This window comes from Oncorhynchus gorbuscha, linkage group LG09 (genome assembly GCF_021184085.1).
Source record: "Oncorhynchus gorbuscha isolate QuinsamMale2020 ecotype Even-year linkage group LG09, OgorEven_v1.0, whole genome shotgun sequence".
In the NCBI taxonomy this organism is placed as follows: domain Eukaryota; kingdom Metazoa; phylum Chordata; class Actinopteri; order Salmoniformes; family Salmonidae; genus Oncorhynchus; species Oncorhynchus gorbuscha.
This window is the reverse complement of record NC_060181.1, coordinates 22783475-22804629: the sequence shown is the minus strand read 5'-3', so window position 1 is coordinate 22804629 and position 21155 is coordinate 22783475. Positions and strand designations below refer to the sequence as shown.

The 21155-nt window shown below is 46.3% G+C and overlaps 1 protein-coding gene across 1 annotated transcript in view; it reads left to right on the top strand.

Moving 5' to 3' along the window:
* LOC124043287 (CUB and sushi domain-containing protein 3-like) overlaps positions 1-21155 on the top strand; it is a 720075-nt gene that overhangs the window by 680830 nt on the left and 18090 nt on the right. The window contains exons 61-63 of the mRNA XM_046361728.1: positions 2889-3062; positions 6697-6770; positions 15513-15624. Coding sequence (XP_046217684.1) covers positions 2889-3062; positions 6697-6770; positions 15513-15624 — 360 coding nt within the window. The remainder of the gene's footprint in view (positions 1-2888; positions 3063-6696; positions 6771-15512; positions 15625-21155) is intronic.

The following is a 21155-nucleotide window of genomic DNA, read 5'->3' as shown; positions in this document are numbered from 1 at the left end:
GCAAGACACACACGCACACACACATATAGCAATCACCCTCATACACAATCCAAAACGTCCATACACACACTAACGCGCGCTCATACACACACACACAACCACACACAGACAATCACACATACACATGCACACACACACGTACACAGAACTGAAGGGAGAACAAGTCACTCTACATTAGGTGGTTATATATTTTTGGCAGATTTTCTCAAACCAGTGCCATCTCCTTGGAACTCTGCTCAAAAGTTACAATGTCTGCTGCGTTTACAATCGCGGATTTGTGAAAAGCCTTTGTTTAAAAAAGTTTCAGTCTTGCTGAGACAAGGCTTCAGTCCCGTTGTTAGAGGGAATTATAAATAATGCAGGGGAATTAACTTCCATGCCACTGTTTTTTTCTCTCAGACTCAGAAACCTTAGAAGACATATTTGAACATCAGAGGATTCAACCATCTTTCCTACACCTATTGAGGATTCGGTCTCTAGCATACAACAAGCCAGAGAATCATAATTCACCTATAAGTTCATAACTCAGAGACCTTGGAAAGTACATTTGAACATCAGAAGACCCAACCATCAATTCTACACCTGGAGAATTTTCTATACAGAAAGACACCCAGGGAATCATAATTCACACACTCGCCTTCATGTTTAGTTTACCTACTTGTCTCTCAGCCTCTGCCAACCCATCTGTCAGTCTCTGTGTGACAGAGTGAAGAGCGGAGGGGGTAATCATTAGTAATCTGCACATAATTAATGAGTTCTTATCTGCCTGCCCCAGTGGGTCATCAGACAGGGCTTCAAAACGAGAGTCTGAGGAGGGGTCGAGGGGGTGAGGAGGAGGAGGATGTAGAGGGGTGGAGGGGTGAAGAGGAGGAGGATGTAGAGGGTTGGAGGGGTGAAGAGGAGGAGGATGTAGATGGCTGGAGGGGTGAAGAGGAGGAGGATGTAGAGGGCTGGAGGGTTGAAGGGGAGGAGGATGTAGAGGGTGGAGGGGTGAAGAGGAGGAGGATGTAGAGGGTTGGAGGGGTGAAGAGGAGGAGGATGTAGAGGGCTGGAGGGTTGAAGGGGAGGAGGATGTAGAGGGCTGGAGGGGTGAAGGGGAGGAGGATGTAGAGGGCTGGAGGGTTGAAGGGGAGGGGAATGTAGAGGGCTGGAGGGTTGAAGGGGAGGGGAATGTAGAGGGTTGAAGGGGAGGAGGATGTAGAGGGCTGGGGGTTGAAGAGGAGGAGGATGTAGAGGGCTGGAGGGTTGAAGGGGAGGGGAATGTAGAGGGCTGGAGGGTTGAAGGGGAGGAGGATGTAGAGGGCTGGAGGGTTGAAGGGGAGGGGAATGTAGAGGGCTGGAGGGTTGAAGGGGAGGAGGATGTAGAGGGCTGGCGGGTTGAAGGGGAGGAGGATGTAGAGGGCTGGAGGGTTGACGAGGAGGAGGATGTAGAGGACTGGAGGGGTGAAGGGGAGGAGGATGTAGAGGGCTGGAGGGTTGAAGAGGAAGAGGATGTAGAGGGCTGGAGGGTTGAAGGGGGGGAGGATGTAGAGGACTGGAGGGTTGAAGGGGAGGAGGATGTAGAGGGCTGGAGGGTTGAAGGGGAGGGGAATGTAGAGGGCTGGAGGGGTGAAGGGGAGGAGGATGTAGAGGGCTGGAGGGTTGAAGGGGAGGAGGATGTGGTTGAAGGGGAGGGGGATGTAGAGGGCTGGAGGGGTGAAGGGGAGGAGGATGTAGAGGGCTGGGGGGTGAAGGGGAGGAGGATGTAGAGGGCTGGGGGTGAAGGGGAGGAGGATGTAGAGGGCTGGGGGGTGAAGGGGAGGAGGATGTAGAGGGCTGGAGGGGGAGGAGGATGTAGAGGGCTGGAGGGTTGAAGGGGAGGAGGATGTAGAGGGCTGGGGGGGAGGGGAGGAGGATGTAGAGGGCTGGAGGGTTGAAGGGGAGGAGGATGTAGAGGGCTGGAGGGTTGAAGGGGAGGAGGATGTAGAGGGCTGGAGGGTTGAAGGGGAGGAGGATGTAGAGGGCTGGAGGGTTGACGGGGAGGAGGATGTAGAGGGCTGGAGGGTTGAAGGGGAGGAGGATGTAGAGGGCTGGGGGGGAGGGGAGGAGGATGTAGAGGGCTGGAGGGTTGAAGGGGAGGATGATGTAGAGGGCTGGAGGGGTGAAGAGGAGAGCATGTTAAAGGGTCAGTAAATCATCAAGGTAGTTCTAATACCCCACCCTTCAGAACGCTGAAGCAACGTGCAGCAGCAGCTATGGGAATGAAATAAAGTATGGCTGCCTGTGACTTTGTAAACTTGCAGGGAGCACACTTTTATTTGTATTCTTCCTCTTCTTCTTCTACTTCTTCTTCTTCTCTTTACATCTCTGTCTACTCTCTCTGGTCTCTCAAAACCCCTCCCTGCTCTCTCTTCCTCTTCCTCTCTTTTTTATATCTTGACAGTGTATCTATTATTCATCAAGAAAAAGTCAAGTTTGTAGTCCTCCTAGTACCCAGACAGTAAGAGAGGGAGTCTTGCTTGGCACATTTATAATGTATCAGCCAAGCATGACGTCAACATCAATTATGGATTCTCTCTGGACGGACCAAGTGTTTGCTGGACAGCCACAGATGGTCAGCACTCAACGACCGCTTTGAGCCCTTTGAGGGTCGATGTCATTCATGTCTGTCTGGTCTGTAAGACTCCATCTTCTTCTCCCATGGTACCTGCCAGGATCGAGGAGGAGGAGCGAACCCGCACAGGGGCAAAACCCGGTGACTTTACTCGTGTGATTTTTCTGTTCTAATTCCCGCTCTCTTCTTTCTGAAGTTCAATCAACACCGCGCCGGGGGAGAAACCGGTAACACTGTTCCTGTGTGTTTTATTTAATGTTTATTTTGATCTCCTATTCTTGATCTGTTGTTGTAGCCAAGTTCTGTGGGGACCCTGGTGTGCCTGCCTATGGCTCCAGAGAGGGACGCAGCTTCATCTACCAGTCAGAGGTGTTGTTCAGCTGTACCGCCCCCTATCTCCCGGTGGGCTCCACTACACGCATGTGCCAGGCCGACGGCTCCTGGAGCGGATTCCAGCCTCGCTGTATAGGTAAGCATCTACTGTGTGTTTGTGCCAGTGTCCCACAAAGCGTGAGGGTCGCACAGCATATACAACTCGGTGTACATCTGTCCTATGTGTGATACGTGGCCCCAAAGCGTCATTACTGCATTTTTTATATGCTATACTCAATATGTGTTGTATGCTCAGTGTATATACACACCCATAACCTTTCTGCCCATCTCTTTATTCCTCTAGAGTACATCATCTCTGTTTCCTATTTCTAGCGTTCTTTGCGTGCCTTAAAGCACAGCTTGTAAACTATTTAACTATGTCAAACAACTGGAATCAATGTCCTCCCTCTGACACTGGGCCACCTGAGGTATACCAAGACCACGTCCCAAATGGCACATTATTCCCTATATAGTGCACTACTTTTGACCAGAAGCCTATGGGCCATTGTCAAAGTAGTGCACTATAATGGCTGCAGCCCTAACCTCCACACACATCTCTTATTGATAAGAGTATTCCAGAAAAGGCAGGGTCATTCCTTTTAGTGCCCTCCGAGAGGAGAGAGTGTATTGACGGGGGAGAAGAATGGAGCCTGTCAAGATATGAAATGTGTAGGAATGGCTGTAGGGGGATTCAGTTACATCGGGGACACTACTAGTGACATTCTCCTGGCCCTAGCCTTCACAGCTGGCTGATACCATTGTCTAGTTTCACTTCTAGCTGTAGCGTATACTCATAGATGTTTTTTTTCCAAAAGAGTTCTATGTGGGGGGGATAGGATCCTACCAATAAAGTGCAGACTGCCAGCTGTATAAGAGGGTATTTCCATCCATATCGGGTGAACTGTTTATTAATTACAGCACTTTTTCTACATAGTCCCCCCATTTTAGGGGACCTAAAGTATTGGGACAAATTCACTTACAAGTGTATTAAAGTAATAACAAGTTAAGTATTTTGTCCCATATGCATAGAATGCAATGACGACATCAAGCTTGTGAATAATTATCTTGAATAATGATGAGAGAGAAAGTTACTCCATAATGACACCATAAATGATTTACCATTTACCCGTTGTATAAAGTGAAAATGCTCTCGAAGCCGGTGTTTGGAGGATATATTGGCAACAACCTCTACTTTTTTAGACCAGGAGTAGGCTTAATCTGTGTCCAGGAATCTAGCCCGTGGGCTTTGTTGTCACTAGGGTTGCAAAAGTCCGGTAACTTTACCACAATTCCCAGGTTTTTCTGGAAATACTAATTGGAGTATTCCCAGATTTCCTGCTTGTTCCATCCTGATTCCAGAAATCTTCCAAAACTAGTGAATTTTTAGAAAGTTACGAGCATGTTGCAACCCTAGTTGTCACTCATATCATATAGTATATGTTTGATGTCCTCCCTTTCCTGGCATCTTTAACTTACCTGCTGTAATTATCTATTTTGTGTCTGTGAGACTCCTGAATCCTTATCTGATTAAGCACCTCATCCAGGTCCCTACAGGAGACACCCTTCACACATCGATATGACTAGCTGATAATTGGCTTTATTTCACTAATTTAATATTCAAGTCATAGGCCCCTTTTGTCACTGGATCATTAGACCATTAGCAACAAGTCAATTGTTATCTGTTTAGTACTGGGCAACCGTGTATTGTACTACAGAAATGAACATTGAGGGTAGCCTGAGTTTAAATACAGTATAGCTCATTATGGTGGCTGTGATTTATGGGTGCCAGATTGCGCTGGTGGTTAGACAGTCGGGCCAGTGACAGAAGGTTGCTAATTCCAATCCCCGAGCCGACGAGGTAAGAAATCTGTCAATCTGCCCTTGAGCAAGGCACTTAACACTAATTCTTCCAGGGTCACTGATCCCTGGCTGTGACCCCACTCTCCGAGGGTGTCTAGGGGGAGTGGGCTATGCAAAAAAACACATTTCCATTTCACTATACTCTATACAGGTTAAACAAGACAAATATAAGCACCCCATATTTGACTCTTGAAATCAATGAGGCTCAATTATCAGACTGATTTGCCAACAAGATGTGACTATATGCTAAAATGTAGATGGAAATATTTGGACTTGTTTTCAACATAGCTAACTAGCTGATCAAAAACATTGTTTGTGACATGGCTGTGTGTGTCAATTCTGCTGTTAAATGCTGTTCATCAGATGCCATGACTGTTTATGTCATCTGGTATGACAGTGCTATGTAGTCCTTTGTCAAAATATGGTTAAAGGGGCAATCTGCAGGTGTTGTTTTTAATGGGTTCAAAATGCAGATTGCCCCTTTAACTGTTGAAAATGTATTGTTGAAAAGGTATATTGAAAAGGTATTGTTATGACATACAGTTACCTTAAGATCATCTTGACTGTAACTGATAAGGCAATGACAAAGTAGTCTCATATAATGTTATCACATCACAACATGCAACACATATTGTTTGAGTACAAATATCCACAAAGGTAAAGAGGCACAGACATTGTAGGACAAATACTGTCTTCATAAATATGTAGTATTCATGAAATGCCATATATTCCAAGACAGACCTCTCAGGATGATGAGAATTGCTTGGGATGAGATGGTCCTGCTGTGAGTGTGTGGAGTGGAGAGGGAGGGGAGGGGGTTATTTGTATGTGTGACTGAGTCTGAGTGTGTGTGTGTCTGAGTGTGGGGAGAGAGGGTGGGGAGAGGCGGTATTTATGTAATTGAACCAAACCGGGTTCTGTACAGACAGGCCTCGTTTGACAGGCGCAAAGTATTGTTTTCACTTAAATATGTTTCGTTCGCACAATAATTTCCCAGACTGCATTTTCATACAGAAGAAGAGGAGGCAGACACGATAGTGTTAGCTATGTTACGTTGCTGTGTGGGTTAGCTAGGCAGGCAGTGGTGGAGGTGTGTGCTGCTGTCATTTTCATACAGAAGAAGAGGAGGTAGACACGATAGTGTTAGCTATGTTACGTTGCTGTGTGGGTTAGCTAGGCAGGCAGTGGTGGAGGTGTGTGCTGTCATTTTCTGAGGCTGCATTGAATCCAGGTCTATGCGTCAGGCCGAGGATGTCCTCTACATCCTAATGATGCTGCTTCCCTCCACACAGCCACACAGCTGGGCCCAATGCTGCTGCAACTCTGCAGCAACACTGCCCCCTACTGGGTATTCTGCCTAGTATATTAAAGACACTTACTGTTTGGTTGTTTTGTTACAGTACCGCTGCAGCTGCTGTACTTACAGAAACACACTCATGATGGAGAGAAATTAATTTCTCAAGCACTCACACTGACGTGCACACACATGTGCACACGTGCACACACACGTGCACACGTGCACACACACACACACACACACACACACGCAATCACACAATGACATACACCTCTGTTTTAGGCTGGGTATTACTGCGGTAAGCTATGTTGAATCATTATGGGAACTATAGTTGTTATTGTATCTGTGTCCCAAATGACACCCTATTCCCTATATAGTGCACTACTTTTGACCAAAGTCCAATGGGCCCTGGTCAAAATTAGTGCATTATAAAGGGAATATGGTGTCATTTGGACGGCAGACTGTATGTCTCAAGTGCCTGCATAGGCTGCATCCCCAGCCAGAGATACTGTACATAGTTAAAGGTCTCTAACATAATATTATACAAACTTTCTCCTTTGTCTTCTTCTCTCAGAACCGACCCGTACTACCTGTGAGAACCCAGGGACACCTCGCTACGGTTCTCTGAATAGAACCTATGGCTTCAAGGTATTTTATGAACACATACTTGTACATGTGTGGGGGGGGGTCTACAGTCTTACCTGAGAGAATGAACCTGATTCAAACTCATGGCCTTATAACAGTCAGATTGCATACTGAAGATATTTAGGTAATGTACTGTCTATTGATGTGTTATGTACTGTATGGATTATGAATGTGTTGTGAAGTCCTTAAGTAGGTACCCTTCAAATATTTATTTATTTAATTTTAAACAAGCTTACAGTAATAGTAGCACAATAGGAAAAAAAAGAAAGTCTATATACAGTGTGTGAAAATGGAGGTAAGGCAATAAATAGGCCATAGTTGCGAAGTAATTACAGTTTAGCAAATTAACACTGGAGTGATTGATGAGCAGATGATGATGTGCAAGTAGAAATACTGGTGTACAAAAGAGCAGAAAAGTAAATAAAAACAATATGGGGATGAGGTAGGTAGATTGGGTGGGCTATTTACAGATGGGCTGCAGCGTACAGCTGATGTTTAAAGTTAGTGAGGGAAATATAAGTCTCCAGCTTCTGCGATTTTTGCAATTCGTTCCAGTCATTGGCAGCAGAGAACTGGAAGGAAAGGCGGCCAAATGAGGTGTTGGCTTTGGGGATGACCAGTGACATATACCTGCTGGAGCGGGTGTTGTTATCGTGACCAGTGAGCTGAGATAAGGCGGAGCTTTATCTAGCATAGACTTATAGATGACCTGGAGCCAGTGGGTCTGGCGACGAATATGTATTGAGGGCCAGCCGACTAGAGCATACAGGTCACAGTGGTCGGTGGTATAAGGGCCTTTGGTGACAAAACGGATGGCACTGTGATAGACTGCATCCAGTTTGCTGAGAAGAGTATTGGAAGCTATTTGTAAATGACATCGCCGAAGTCGAGGATCGGTAGTATAGTCAGTTTTACGAGGGTATATTTGGCGGTGTGAGTGGAGGCTTTGTTGTGAAATAGGAAGCCAATTCTGGATTTAATTTTGGATTGGAGATGTTTAGTATGAGTCTGGAAGGAGAGTTTACAGTCTAGCCAGACACCTAGGTATTTGTAGTTGTCCACATATTCAGTCAGAACCGTCCAGAGTTGTGATGCTAGTCGGGCGGGCGGGTGTGGGCAGCGAACGGTTGAAAAGCATGCATTTAGTTTTACTAGCGTTTCAGAGCAGTTGGAGACCACGGAAGGAGAGTTGTATGGCATTGAAGCTCGTCTGGAGGTTAGTTAACACAGTGTCCAAAGAAGGGCCAGATGTATACAGAATGGTGTCATCCGCGTAGAGGTGGATCAGGGAATCACCCCCAGCAAGAGCAACATCGTTGATGTATACAGAGAAGAGAGTCAGCCCGAGAATTGAACCCTGTGGTACCCCCATAGAGACTGCCAGAGGTCCGGACAACAAGCCCAATTTGACACACTGAATTCTGTCTGAGAAGTAGTTGGTGAAAAAGGCGAGGCAGTCGTTTGAGAAATCAAGGCTGTTGAGTCTGCCTATAAGAATACTGTGATTGACAGAGTTGAAAGCCTTGGCCAGGTCGATTAAGACGGCTGCACAGTACTGTCTTTTATTGATGGCGGTTACGATATCGTTTAGTACCTTGAGCGTGGCTAAGGTGCACCCGTGACTATCTTGGAAACCGGATTGTACAGCGGAGAAGGTACGGTGGGATCCGAAATGGTCAGTGATCTGTTTAATAACTTGGCTTTCGAAGACTTTAGAGAGGCAGGGCAGGATGGATCAAATCAAATCAAATTTATTTGTCACATACACATGGTTAGCAGATGTTAATGCGAGTGTAGCGAAATGCTTGTGCTTCTAGTTCCGACAATGCAGTGATAACCAACAAGTAATCTAACTAACAATTCCAAAACTACTGTCTTATACACAGTGTAAGGGGATAAAGAATATGTACATAAGGATATATGAATGAGTGATGGTACAGAGCAGCATACAGTAGATGGTATCGAGTACAGTATATACATATGAGATGAGTATGTAGACAAAGTAAACAAAGTGGCATAGTTAAAGTGGCTAGTAATACATGTATTACATAAGGATGCAGTCGATGATGTAGAGTACAGTATATACGTATGCATATGAGATTAATAATGTAGGGTAAGTAACATTATATAAGGTAGCATTGTTTAAAGTGGCTAGTGATATATTTACATCATATCCCATCAATTCCCATTATTAAAGTGGCTGGAGTTGGGTCAGTGTCAATGACAGTGCGTTGGCAGCAGCCACTCAATGTTAGTGGTGGCTGTTTAACAGTCTGTTGGCCTTGAGATAGAAGCTGTTTTTCAGTCTCTCGGTCCCAGCTTTGATGCACCTGTACTGACCTCGCCTTCTGGATGATAGCGGGGTGAACAGGCATTGGTTCGGGTGGTTGATGTCCTTGATGATCTTTATGGCCTTCCTGTAACATCGGGTGGTGTAGGTGTCCTGGAGGGCAGGTAGTTTGCCCCCGGTGATGCGTTGTGCAGACCTCACTACCCTCTGGAGAGCCTTACGGTTGTGGGCGGAGCAGTTGCCGTACTAGGCTGTGACACAGCCCGACAGGATGCTCTCGATTGTGCATCTGTAAAGGTTTGTGAGTGTTTTTGGTGACAAGCCAAATTTCTTCAGCCTCCTGAGGTTGAAGAGGAGCTGCTGCACCTTCTTCACGACGCTGTCAGTGTGAGTGGACCAATTCAATTCAGTCCACTACTGTTCCATCGATGTGGATAGGGGGGGTGTTCCCTCTGCTGTTTCCTGAAGTCCACAATCATCTCCTTAGTTTTGTTGACGTTGAGTGTGAGGTTATTTTCCTGACACCACACTCCGAGGGCCCTCACCACCTCCCTGTAGGCCGTCTCGTCGTTGTTGGTAATCAAGCCTACCACTGTTGTGTCGTCCGCAAACTTGATGATTGAGTTGGAGGCGTGCGTGGCCACGCAGTCGTGGGTGAACAGGGAGTACAGGAGAGGGCTCAGAACGCACCCTTGTGGGGCCCCCGTGTTGAGGATCAGCGGGGAGGAGATGTTGTTGCCTACCCTCACCACCTGGAGGCGGCCCGTCAGGAAGTCCAGTACCCAGTTGCACAGGGCGGGGTCGAGACCCAGGGTCTCGAGCTTGATGACGAGCTTGGAGGGTACTATGGTGTTGAATGCCGAGCTGTAGTCGATGAACAGCATTCTCACATAGGTATTCCTCTTGTCCAGGTGGGTTAGGGCAGTGTGCAGTGTGGTTGAGTTTGCATCGTCTGTGGACCTATTTGGGCGGTAAGCAAATTGGAGTGGGTCTAGGGTGTCAGGTAGGGTGGAGGTGATATGGTCCTTGACTAGTCTCTCAAAGCACTTCATGATGACGGAAGTGAGTGCTACGGGGCGGTAGTCGTTTAGCTCAGTTACCTTATCTTTCTTGGGAACAGGAACAATGGTGGCCCTCTTGAAGCATGTGGGAACAGCAGACTGGTATAGGGATTGATTGAATATGTCCGTAAACACACCGGCCAGCTGGTCTGCGCATGCTCTGAGGGCGCGGCTGGGGATGCCGTCTGGGCCTGCAGCCTTGCGAGGGTTAACACGTTTAAATGTCTTACTCACCTCGGCTGCAGTGTAGGAGAGACCGCATGTTTTCGTTGCAGGCCGTGTCAGTGGCACTGTATTGTCCTCAAAGCGGGCAAAAAAGTTATTTAGTCTGCCTGGGAGCAAGACATCCTGGTCCGTGACTGGGCTGGGTTTCTTCTTGTAGTCCGTGATTGACTGTAGACCCTGCCACATGCCTCTTGTGTCTGAGCCATTGAATTGAGATTCCACTTTGTCTCTGTACTGACGCTTAGCTTGTTTAATAGCCTTGCAGAGGGAATAGCTGCATTGTTTATATTCTGTCATGTTTCCGGTCACCTTGCCCTGATTAAAAGCAGTGGTTCGCGCTTTCAGTTTCACGCGAATGCTGCCATCAATCCACGGTTTCTGGTTAGGGAATGTTTTTATCTTTGCTATGGGAACGACATCTTCGACGCACGTTCTAATGAACTCGCACACCGAATCAGCGTATTCGTCAATATTTTTATCTGACGCAATACGAAATATGTCCCAGTCCACGTGATGGAAGCAGTCTTGGAGTGTGGAGTCAGCTTGGTCTGACCAGCGTTGGACAGACCTCAGCGTGGGAGCCTCTTGTTTTAGTTTCTGCCTGTAGGCAGGGATCAGCAAAATGGAGTCGTGGTCAGCTTTTCCGAAAGGGGGGCAGGGCAGGGCCTTATATGCGTCGCGGAAGTTAGAGTAACAATGATCCAAGGTTTTACCACCCCTGGTTGCGCAATCGATATGCTGATTAAAAAAAGGGAGTCTTGTTTTCAGATTAGCTTTGTTAAAATCCCCAGCTACAATGAATGCAGCCTCCGGATAAATGGTTTCCAGTTTGCAAAGAGTTAAATAAAGTTTGTTCAGAGCCATCGATGTGTCTGCTTGGGGGGGATATATACGACTGTGATTATAATCGAAGAGAATTCTCTTGGAAGATAATGCGGTATACATTTGATTGTGAGGAATTCTAAATCAGGTGAACAGAAGGATTTGAGTTCCTGTATGTTTCCTTCATCACACCATGTCTCGTTAGTCATGAGGCATACGCCCCCGCCACTCTTCTTACCAGAAAGATGTTTGTTTCTGTCGGCGCGATGCGTGGAGAAACCAGTTGGCTGCACCGCATCGGATAGCGTCTCTCCAGTGAGCCATGTTTCCGTGAAGCAGAGAACGTTGCAGTCTCTGATGTCCCTCTGGAATGCCACCCTTGCTCGGATTTCGTCAACCTTGTTGTCAAGAGACTGGACATTGGCAAGAAGGATGCTGGGGAGTGGTGCGCGATGTGCCCTTTTTCGGAGTCTGACCAGAAGACCGCCTCGTTTCCCTCTTTTTCGGAGCCGTTTTCTTGGGTCGCTGCATGCGATCCATTCCGTTGTCCTGTTTGTAAGGCAGAACACAGGATCCGCGTCGCGGAAAACATATTCTTGGTCGTACTGATGGTGAGTTGACGCTGATCTTATATTCAGTAGTTCTTCTCGACTGTATGTAATGAAACCTAAGATGACCTGGGGTACTAATGTAAGAAATAACACGTAAAAAAAAAAAAAAAAACTGCATAGTTTCCTAGGAACGTGAAGCGAGGCGGCCATCTCTGTCGGCGCCGGAAGTTGTAGGTCTGTAACAGTTTGGGTCTAGAGTGTCACTCCCTTTGAAGAGGGGATGACCGTGGCAGGTTTCCAATCTTTAGGGATCTCGGACGATACAAAAGAGAGGTTGAAAAAGCTGGTAATAGGGGTTGCAACAATGGCGGCAGATAGTTTCAGAAATAGAGGGTCCAGATTGTCATGCCCAGCAGATTTGTACGGGTCCAGGTTTTGCAGCTCTATCAGAACATCTGCTATCTGGATTTGGGTGAAGGAGAAGCTGCGGAGGCTTGGGAAAGTAGCTGCGGGGGGTGCGGAGCTGTTGGCCGGGGTTGGGGTAGCCAGGAGGAAAGCATGGCCAGCCGTAGAGGAATGGAGAAATAAAGTGGAGAAATAAAGTGGTTGTAATACAAGTCTCTCATTCACACACCAAGCTCATGTAGTCTCATACCTTCTGGACAAAGCCATAACACTATAGGTAAAAAAAAGAATATCCCAAGAATAATGAATTGTGGCCAAATGGCAAAACATTGGTTTAGGGACAATGCTCTTGCTAGACAAAGTCACATAACATAATTTTTTCAAAATAATTTTTCTTTGGCTAATGAAATGAGACTATGAATATGTTCATTGCTTACAGGCAAATTCCATCTGGTATTTGAGTTGTTTAAACTTGAGATCTCTGCATGTTTTGTCTGAACAGAGACCATAATGACCGTGACAATATGAATGTCAATGACGATGATGTCATGTCAATCATGGTGATAAGGATGGTGATTGTGGGTATTTCACAGGAATGTTAAAGAACAAAGAAAAGCTATGAAACACCTTACCGTGTTGTCCATTACTGTTTTAGAAATATCACCAGCCAACCAGAAAACAGGATAGCTGCTGAGAATATAAACTATATTTGTGTTTACAAGGTTTCATTTTCCTTTGTGTTTTATTTGTGTGTGTATGTGTGCACAAGCACGTGTGTGTGTGTGTGTGTGTGTGTGTGTGTGTGTGTGTGTGTGTGTGTGTGTGTGTGTGTGTGTGTGTGTGTGTGTGTGTGTGTGTGTGTGTGTGTGTGTGTGTGTGTGTGTGTGTGTGTGTGTGTGTGTGTGTGTGTGTGTGTGTGTGTGTGTGTGTGTGTGTGTGTGTGTGTGTGTGTGTGTGCACAAGCACGTGTGTGTGTGTGTGTGTGTGTGTGTGTGTGTGTGTGTGTGTGTGTGTGTGTGTGTGTGTGTGTGTGTGTGTGTGTGTGTGTGTGTGTGTGTGTGTGTGTGTGTGTGTGTGTGTGTGTGTGTGTGTGTGTGTGTGTGTGTGTGTGTGTGTGTGTGTGTGTGTGTGTGTGTGCGCGTGTGCGTGTGCGTGTGCTTCTTACTATGCTGGAGTCCTAGGGTGTCTACACAGCATGAACTGCGAACACGAGCAGTCCTCCCTCCGTTTCATAATGAGTCTTAAAACGCTACGACTTTCCCCCACCAACAGAGCTGTGTTTACGTTGCTAGGAGTGATAAACAGGGTAAAACTGTACCGCAAATCTCATTGATTTGTTTGGGAAAGGGGAGACACATTTGCTGCACATTTGCTGCTCATTTGCCTGCCTCTAATCAAAAAGAAAGTTAGCAAATATCAAATGGCATAAAAGTGAAGAGCAGATTGTAGGCAAAGACACCACAGTGTTCACCTTCTGCTGCATGGCTAGCCTCTAATTTTGAATCAAAAAGAAATTTAGCAAATATCAAATGGCAATAAAGTGAAGAGAAGAATGTAGGCAAAGACACCACAGTGTTCACCTTCTGCTGCATGGCTAGCCTCTAATTTTGAATCAAAAACAAATTTAGCAAATATCAAATGGCAATAAAGTGAAGAGAAGAATGTAGGCAAAGACACCACAGTGTTCACCTTCTCGCCTGTGGTGCTGTTGCATCATACACAGTGTATTAGATAGAATGCATCTAGGGCAGAATGTACGAAATGACCAATCTATTCTAGACGTACCTGTAAACACTAGTGCATTATACTGTGTTCAGAGTTACGTTGGTGGGATAAATACATGATACATGCAGAGTTACTATTCCACCGTAAAAATCAACACACAAAAAATAACACACAGATGACAGAAGGGGAGGTGAGAGGGGGACAGTTATCCCTCCCTGCTATTTCAGTAGCTCCTCCTCATTAAGTTAAGACATGGAAAATAACTGCTGCTTTTTGCAGCGTGAATTAAGTTTACAAATATTTTCTCTAGGGGACATGGAGTGAAAGGGAGGAGGAGGAGGAGGGAGGAAGGGGGAGGAGAAGTGTGTTAGGGCTCTTGCCATGAAATAACTTTACGGGGAAAAAAATCCAGGGGACAAGGAGGGAGAGGGAGGAGGATGAGTGTGAGGAAGGAGGAGGAGTGAGGGTGAGGGTTCTTGCCCAAATGCACTGGCATTAAGAATTCAAGCCTTAATGTAAAGTTTGGGGTCAAGTCATGCCCAGGCTTCAGAGAGAACAATGAAATATCAGGCTTTTCACACCCATTAATCATTTGTCTCATTTGAATATATATATATAGAGAGAGACAGAGAGACAGAGAGACAGGGAGACAGAGAGACAGAGAGACAGAGAGACAGAGAGACAGAGAGACAGAGAGACAGAGAGACAGAGAGACAGAGAGAGGGAGGGAGGGAGGGAGGGAGGGAGGGAGGGAGGGAGGGAGGGAGGGAGGGAGGGAGGGAGGGAGGGAGGGAGGGAGGGAGGGAGGGAGGGAGGGAGGGAGGGAGGGAGGGAGAAGGAGAGGAGACCGTGCTGGCTGCGGCCTAATGATATTGAAGTAGAGTGAAGGAGATATTGTATTCCAGAGATAAGGCCCTGTGTCTATTACTCGTTAGACCATGTTCCAGTCCCGGGGACGACGTGTTAATCAATTAATGTGTGAAGCCACTGTGTCATTCCATGACACGTTTTCATATTTCACTCCCCTGACTGTCACTTGGTTTAATGTCACACACACACAGATGAGCACACAGACACACACACAGATTTACACATTCACATACACACACCTTCTTCTACACACACACACACTGAGATGAGCACACAGACACACACACACACACAGATTTGCGCATGGACATACACACACGCACAAATGCAAGCAAAGCAGGGGAAGGCTGAGAGAGCTGAAAAGAGCTGACAAGAGCTTACCTGATATGTCGCTCTGTGAAAAGACATTAGTGATCAATGATCAGTCTGTGGCAGACAGACAGGCGAGCAGACAGACAGACAGAAAAGAACCAGGGAACGTGTTGTTTGATGTAACCTTATGCTGTTTAAATAAAAACATTCACAGGGATTCAATATTTGACGTGTACATCTGTCCACACAGCCTTTGTTTGATATCAAACTGGCCTTTGAATGAAAGCACTGCTATTCCAAGTCTCTTTTTAATCATTATAAACATCTGAGATTAGTGTGAATGTAAAAGTGTAAACTACTCTTTATGTCATTGGTACTATAACTACATACTGTAGATCCTAACCAAGTGGTGTGTGTGTTTCTATACTTCTGTCCCTATTGTAAATGCGGGTGCACTCACCTGTGTGTTTCTACTCTAACACAGGTGGGCAGCATGGTGGCGTTCCAGTGCCAGCCGGGTCACCTGCTCCAGGGCTCCACCACCCGGCTGTGTCAGGCTGACCTTACCTGGAGCGGCTCCCAACCAGAGTGCATCCGTGAGTCACATTACAGCACCTACTGTTCCTTTATGACGTCCGGTCACACCCCCTACTGTCCCTCTATGACGCCCGGTCACACCCCCTACTGTCCCTCTATGACGTCCGATCACACCCCCTTCTGTCCCTCTATGACGCCCGGTCACACCCCCTACTATCCCTCTATGACACCCGGTCACACCCCGTACTGTCCCTCTATGACGCCCGGTCACACCCCGTACTGTCCCTCTATGACACCCGGTCACACCCCCTACTGTCTCTCTATGACACCCGGTCACACCCCCTAATGTCCCTCTATGACACCCGGTCACACCCCTAATGGCCCTCTTTGACACCCGGTCACACCCCTAATGTCCCTCTATGACACCCGGTCACACCCCTACTGTCTCTCTATGACACCCGGTCACACCCCCTACTGTCCCTCTATGACGTCCGGTCACACCCCCTACTGTCCCTCTATGACACCCGGTCACACCCCTAATGTCCCTCTATGACACCCGGTCACACCCCCTACTGTCTCTCGATGACACCCGGTCACACCCCTACTGTCCCTCTATGACGCCCGTTCACACCCCTACTATCCCTCTATGACACCCGGTCACACCCCGTACTGTCCCTCTATGACGCCCGGTCACACCCCGGACTGTCCCTCTATGACGCCCGGTCACACCCCCTACTGTCCCTCTATGACACCCGGTCACACCCCTACTGTCCCTCTATGACACCCGGTCACACCCCTAATGTCCCTCTATGACACCCGGTCACACCCCCTAATGTCCCTCTATGACACCCGGTCACACACCCTACTGTCTCTCTATGACACCCGGTCACACCCCCTACTGTCCCTCTATGACGTCCGGTCACACCCCTACTGTCCCTCTATGACACCCGGTCACACCCCCTAATGTCCCTCTATGACACCCGGTCACACCCCCTACTGTCTCTCTATGACACCCGGTCACACCCCCTACTGTCCCTCTGTAGACAGAGTGAGAAATACATGTGATGTGGTCCTAACCAGACTAGTTTGTCATGGTTCTGCTGTATTGAGGTCCAGTGAGCGTGGCTTATATCGTATGTCAGGCGTAGGAGTCTTACAGGCGATTAAATGCAGGTCTTTTGAACGAGTTTCGCTTGAATATGAGCAGTTCGCTGTTTCCTAGGTAACAAGGCTCTCAGAAGGATCATGGCAGAACTATCTCCAACTAGCAAAGTTAGCGCCTGCTATAACGATCCAAAGGCTTCATTACTGTTTAAATGATAGTGGCACAATCTGCTAAGCTTCATAGTCATATTTAATAACTGCCACTTTAAAATTAATTCACAGGATTTGAAACATAGAGGGTCATTTTCCTTTCTCTGTGTCACAGCATCCCTGTGGAACACCTTTCTAATATTGAGTTGCAGTCTCTATTTGTCAGGGCAGGGACTCTTCAAGGTGTCGAAAGCATTCCACAGGGATGCTGGATGTTGACTCTAATGCTTCCCACAGTTGTGTCAAGTTGGCTGGATGTCCTTTGAGTGGTGGACCATTCTTGATACACGCTGGAAACTGTTGAGTGTGAAAAACCCAGCAGCGTTGCAGTTCTTCACACAAACTGGTGTGCCTGTTCTACCATACCCTGTTCAAAGGCACTTAAATCTTTTGTCTTGCCCATTCACCCTCTGAATGGCACACATACACAATCCATGTCTCAATTGTCTTAAGGCTTAACAATTCTTATGTCCCAGGATCCCAGCATCCCAGCTCACCTGCTGTGACTGAGAGAAGAAAATAACCCTCTATGTTTCAAATAATGTTAATTCATTTTCAAAGCGGCAGTTATTAAATATAACTAAGAAGCTTGGCAGTGTGTGACCCTATAACCAGAAGTAGTGCACTATATAGGGGATAGGATGCCATTTGGGACACGGCCATCCACACACTGATCCTATTTCATGCAGATCGTCAGTCACCCTCAGGGTAGTCTTACCCACTCAGCTACCTCCATGGGGATAGGGTGAGGCTGGGTTAGGTGGGGTGAGATGGCGGGTAAAGAGAGGATGGTAGTGGTGTCCTTTCTCTCACTTAGTCTCTCTCTGTATCGGTCTCTCTCTCTCTTTCTCTCACTTAGTCTCTCTCTCTCTCTTTGTGTCACCTATCCCAGGGAGGAGAGGAAGGCAGGCCCTAGTCTTATCTCCCCATACAGCCGGTCTCCCTCTCTCCACCCATCACCACACACACACATACAGTACACACACACACACTTTACTCTTGCGTCACACCATGGCCAAGCACCCACCCCTCCACCTCCCTCCATGTTCTCGGTCTCTGACCAGTAGACTGACACTGTTAAAGATTCACGGAGCAAAGTATGCTGGGAGTATGTCAAGCCAGTTGGCAGAACAGGGGTGACTTTACCAACCAAGTCACTGTGTGTTGTTGTTATGTTTCTCACACAGTCACAGCTTCGAATGACAGCATCACTAACTGTCAAGAATATAGCACATAATAGTAGCAGTAGCAGCAGAAGAGGTAGTAGTAGCAGTCGTAGTAGTTGTAGGAGTAGTAGTAGCAGTAGTATTAGTAATAGTAGTAGTAGTAGTAATAGTAGCAGTAGTAGCAATAGCAGTAGTAGTAGTAGCAGTAGTAGTAGCAGAAGTAGTAGTAGCAGTAGCAGTAGCAGAAGTAGTAGTAGTAGCAGTAGTATTAGTGGTAGCAGTAGTAGTAGTAGCAGCATAAGTAGTAGTAGTAGTAGTCTTAGCAGTAGCAGAAGTAGTAGTGGTAGCAGTAGTAGTAGCAGCATAAGTAGTAGTAGTACTAGTAGTAGTAATAGTAGTAGTAGTAGCAGTAGCAGTAGTAGTAGCAGTAATAGTAGCAGCATAAGTAGTAGTCGTAGTCTTAGCAGTAGCAGAAGTAGTAGTGGTAGCAGTAGTAGTAGCAGCATAAGGAGCAGCATGTCTCCTTCCGGAGACACCTGAAACCCCACCTCTTTAAGGAATACCTAGGATAGGATAAGTAATCCTTCTCACCCCCCCCCCTTTAAGATTTAGATGCACTATTGTAAAGTGACTGTTCCACTGGATGTCATAAGGTGAATGCACCAATTTGTAAGTCGCTCTGGATAAGAGCGTCTGCTAAATGACTTAAATGTAAATGTAATGTAAATGTAATAGTAGTACTAGTAGTAGTAGTAGTAGCAGTAGCAGTAGCAGTAGCAGTAGCAGTAGCAGTAGCAGTAGCAGTAGCAGTAGTAGTAGTAGTAATAGTAGCAGTAATAGTAGCAGTAATAGTAGCAGCATAAGTAGTAGTCGTAGTCGTAGCAGCAGTACTGGTAACAGTAGTAGTAGCAGCAGTAGCAGTAGCAGCAGAAGTTATAGTAGCAGTAGTTGAAGTAGCAGGAGCAGTAGTAGCAGTAGTATTGGCAGTGGTAATAGCAGTAGTAGTAGTTGCAGTTGGAGTAGTAGTAGCAGTAGCAGTAGTAGTAGTCATAGTAGTAGTAGTAGTAGCAGATGCAGTAGTAGAGGTTGCAGTTGGAGTAGTAGTAATAGTAGTAGTAGCAGTGGCAATAGTAGCAGTAGTAGTAGTAGTAGCGGTAGTAGTAGTATTAGTAGCAACGGCAATAGTTGTAGTAGTAGCAGCAGTAGTAGTAGCAGTAGTAGTTGCAGCAGAAGTAGTAGTCATAGTCATAGCATCAGTAGTAGTAGTAGTAGTAGCAGTAGTAGTAGTAGTAGTAGTAGTAGATATAGTAGTAGCAGTAGCAGCAGTAGTAGTAGTAGTAGTACTAGTAGTAGATGCAGTAGCAGTAGATGTGGTAGCAGCAGAAGTAGTAGTAGCGGTAGCAAGAGTAGTAGAAGCAGTAGTATCAGTAGTTGATGTAGCAGGAGCTGTAGCAGCAGTAGTATTATCAGTGGTAATAGCAGTAGTAGCAGTAGCAAGAGTAGTAGAAGCAGTAGTTGATGTAGCAGGAGCAGTAGCAGCAGTAGTATTAGCAGTGGTAATAGCAGTAGTAGCAGTTGCATTTGGAGTAGTAGTAACAGTAGCAGCAGCAGTAGTAGTTGCAGTGGTAGCAGTAATAGTAGTAGCAATAGTAGCAGTTGCAGTAGTAGAAGTTGCAGTTGGAGTAGTAGTAGTAGTAGTAGTAGTAGTAGTAGTAGTAGTAGTAGTAGTAGTAATAGTAGCAGTGGCAGTAGTAGTAGTAGCAGTAGTAGCAGTAGTAGTAGCAGTAGTAGTAGTAGTTGCAATAGTAGAAGTTGCAGTTGGAATAGTAGTAGTAGTAGCAGCGGCAATGGTAGTGGTAGCAGCAGTAGCAGTAACAGTTGCAGTAGTAGTAGCAGTAGTAGCAGTTGCAATAGTAGAAGCTGCAGTTGGAATAGTAGTAGTAGCAGTAGTAGTAGCAGCGGCAGTGGTAGTAGTAGTAGAAGCAGCAGTGGTAGTAGTAGTAGCAGTGGCAATGGTAGTAGTAGTAGCAGTGGCAATTGTAGTAGCAGTGGTAGTAGCAGTAGTAGTAGCAGCAGAAGTAGTAGTCGTACTCATAGCAGCAGCAGTAGTAGTAGTAGCAGCAGTAGCAGCAGAAGTAGCAGTAGCAGTAGCAAGAGTAGTAGAAGCAGTAGCAGCAGTAGTTGAAGTAGTAGGAGCTGTAGCAGCAGTAGTAGTAGCAGTGGTAATAGCAGTAGTAGTAGCAGCACTAGTAGTAGCAGTGGAAATAGCAGTAGTAGTAGTAGCAGTTGTAGTAGCAGTAGTGGCAGTTGCAGCAGTAGTAGCAGTTTCAGTAGTATAAGTAGTAGTAGATGTGGTAGCATTAGCAGTAGATGTGGTAGCAGTAGAAGTTGTAGTAGCAGTAGTAGTAGCAGCAGAAGTAGTAGTAGCAGTAGCAAGAGTAGTAGATGCAGTTGCAGTAGTAGTAGTCATATAAGCAGTAGTAGCAGCAGCAGTAGTAGTAGTAGCAGTAGTAGTAGTAGCAGTAGTAGTAGCAGTTGCAATAGTAGAAGTTGCAGTTGGAATAGTAGTTGTAGTAGCAGTGGTAGTAGCAGTAGTAGCAGTTGCAGTTGGAGTAGTAGTAGTTGTAGTAGCAGTGGCAATAGTAGTAGTAGTAGTAGTAGCAGTGGAAATTGTAGTAGTAGGAGTAGCAGTGGTAGTAGTAGTATAATATATAATAATAATATAATAATATATGCCATTTAGCAGACGCTTTTATCCAAAGCGACTTACAGTCATGTGTGCATACATTCTACGTATGGGTGGTCTCGGGGATCGAACCCACTACCCTGGCGTTACAAGCGCCATGCTCTACCAACTGAGCTACATAAGGACCACAGTTCTCTTCGGCAATAATCGTAGTCGTAGTATTAATAGCAGTCGTAGCAGTGGTAGTAGCAGTAGTAGCAGTTGCAGTTGTAGTAGAAGTAGTAGTAGCAGCAGAAGTAGTAGTAGCAGTAGCAGTAGCAAGAGTAGTAGCAGTAGTTGAAGTAGCAGGAGCAGTAGTAGTAGTAGCAGTTGCAGTGGTAATAGCAGTAGTAGTAGTAGCAGTTGCAGTTGGAGTAGTAGTAGT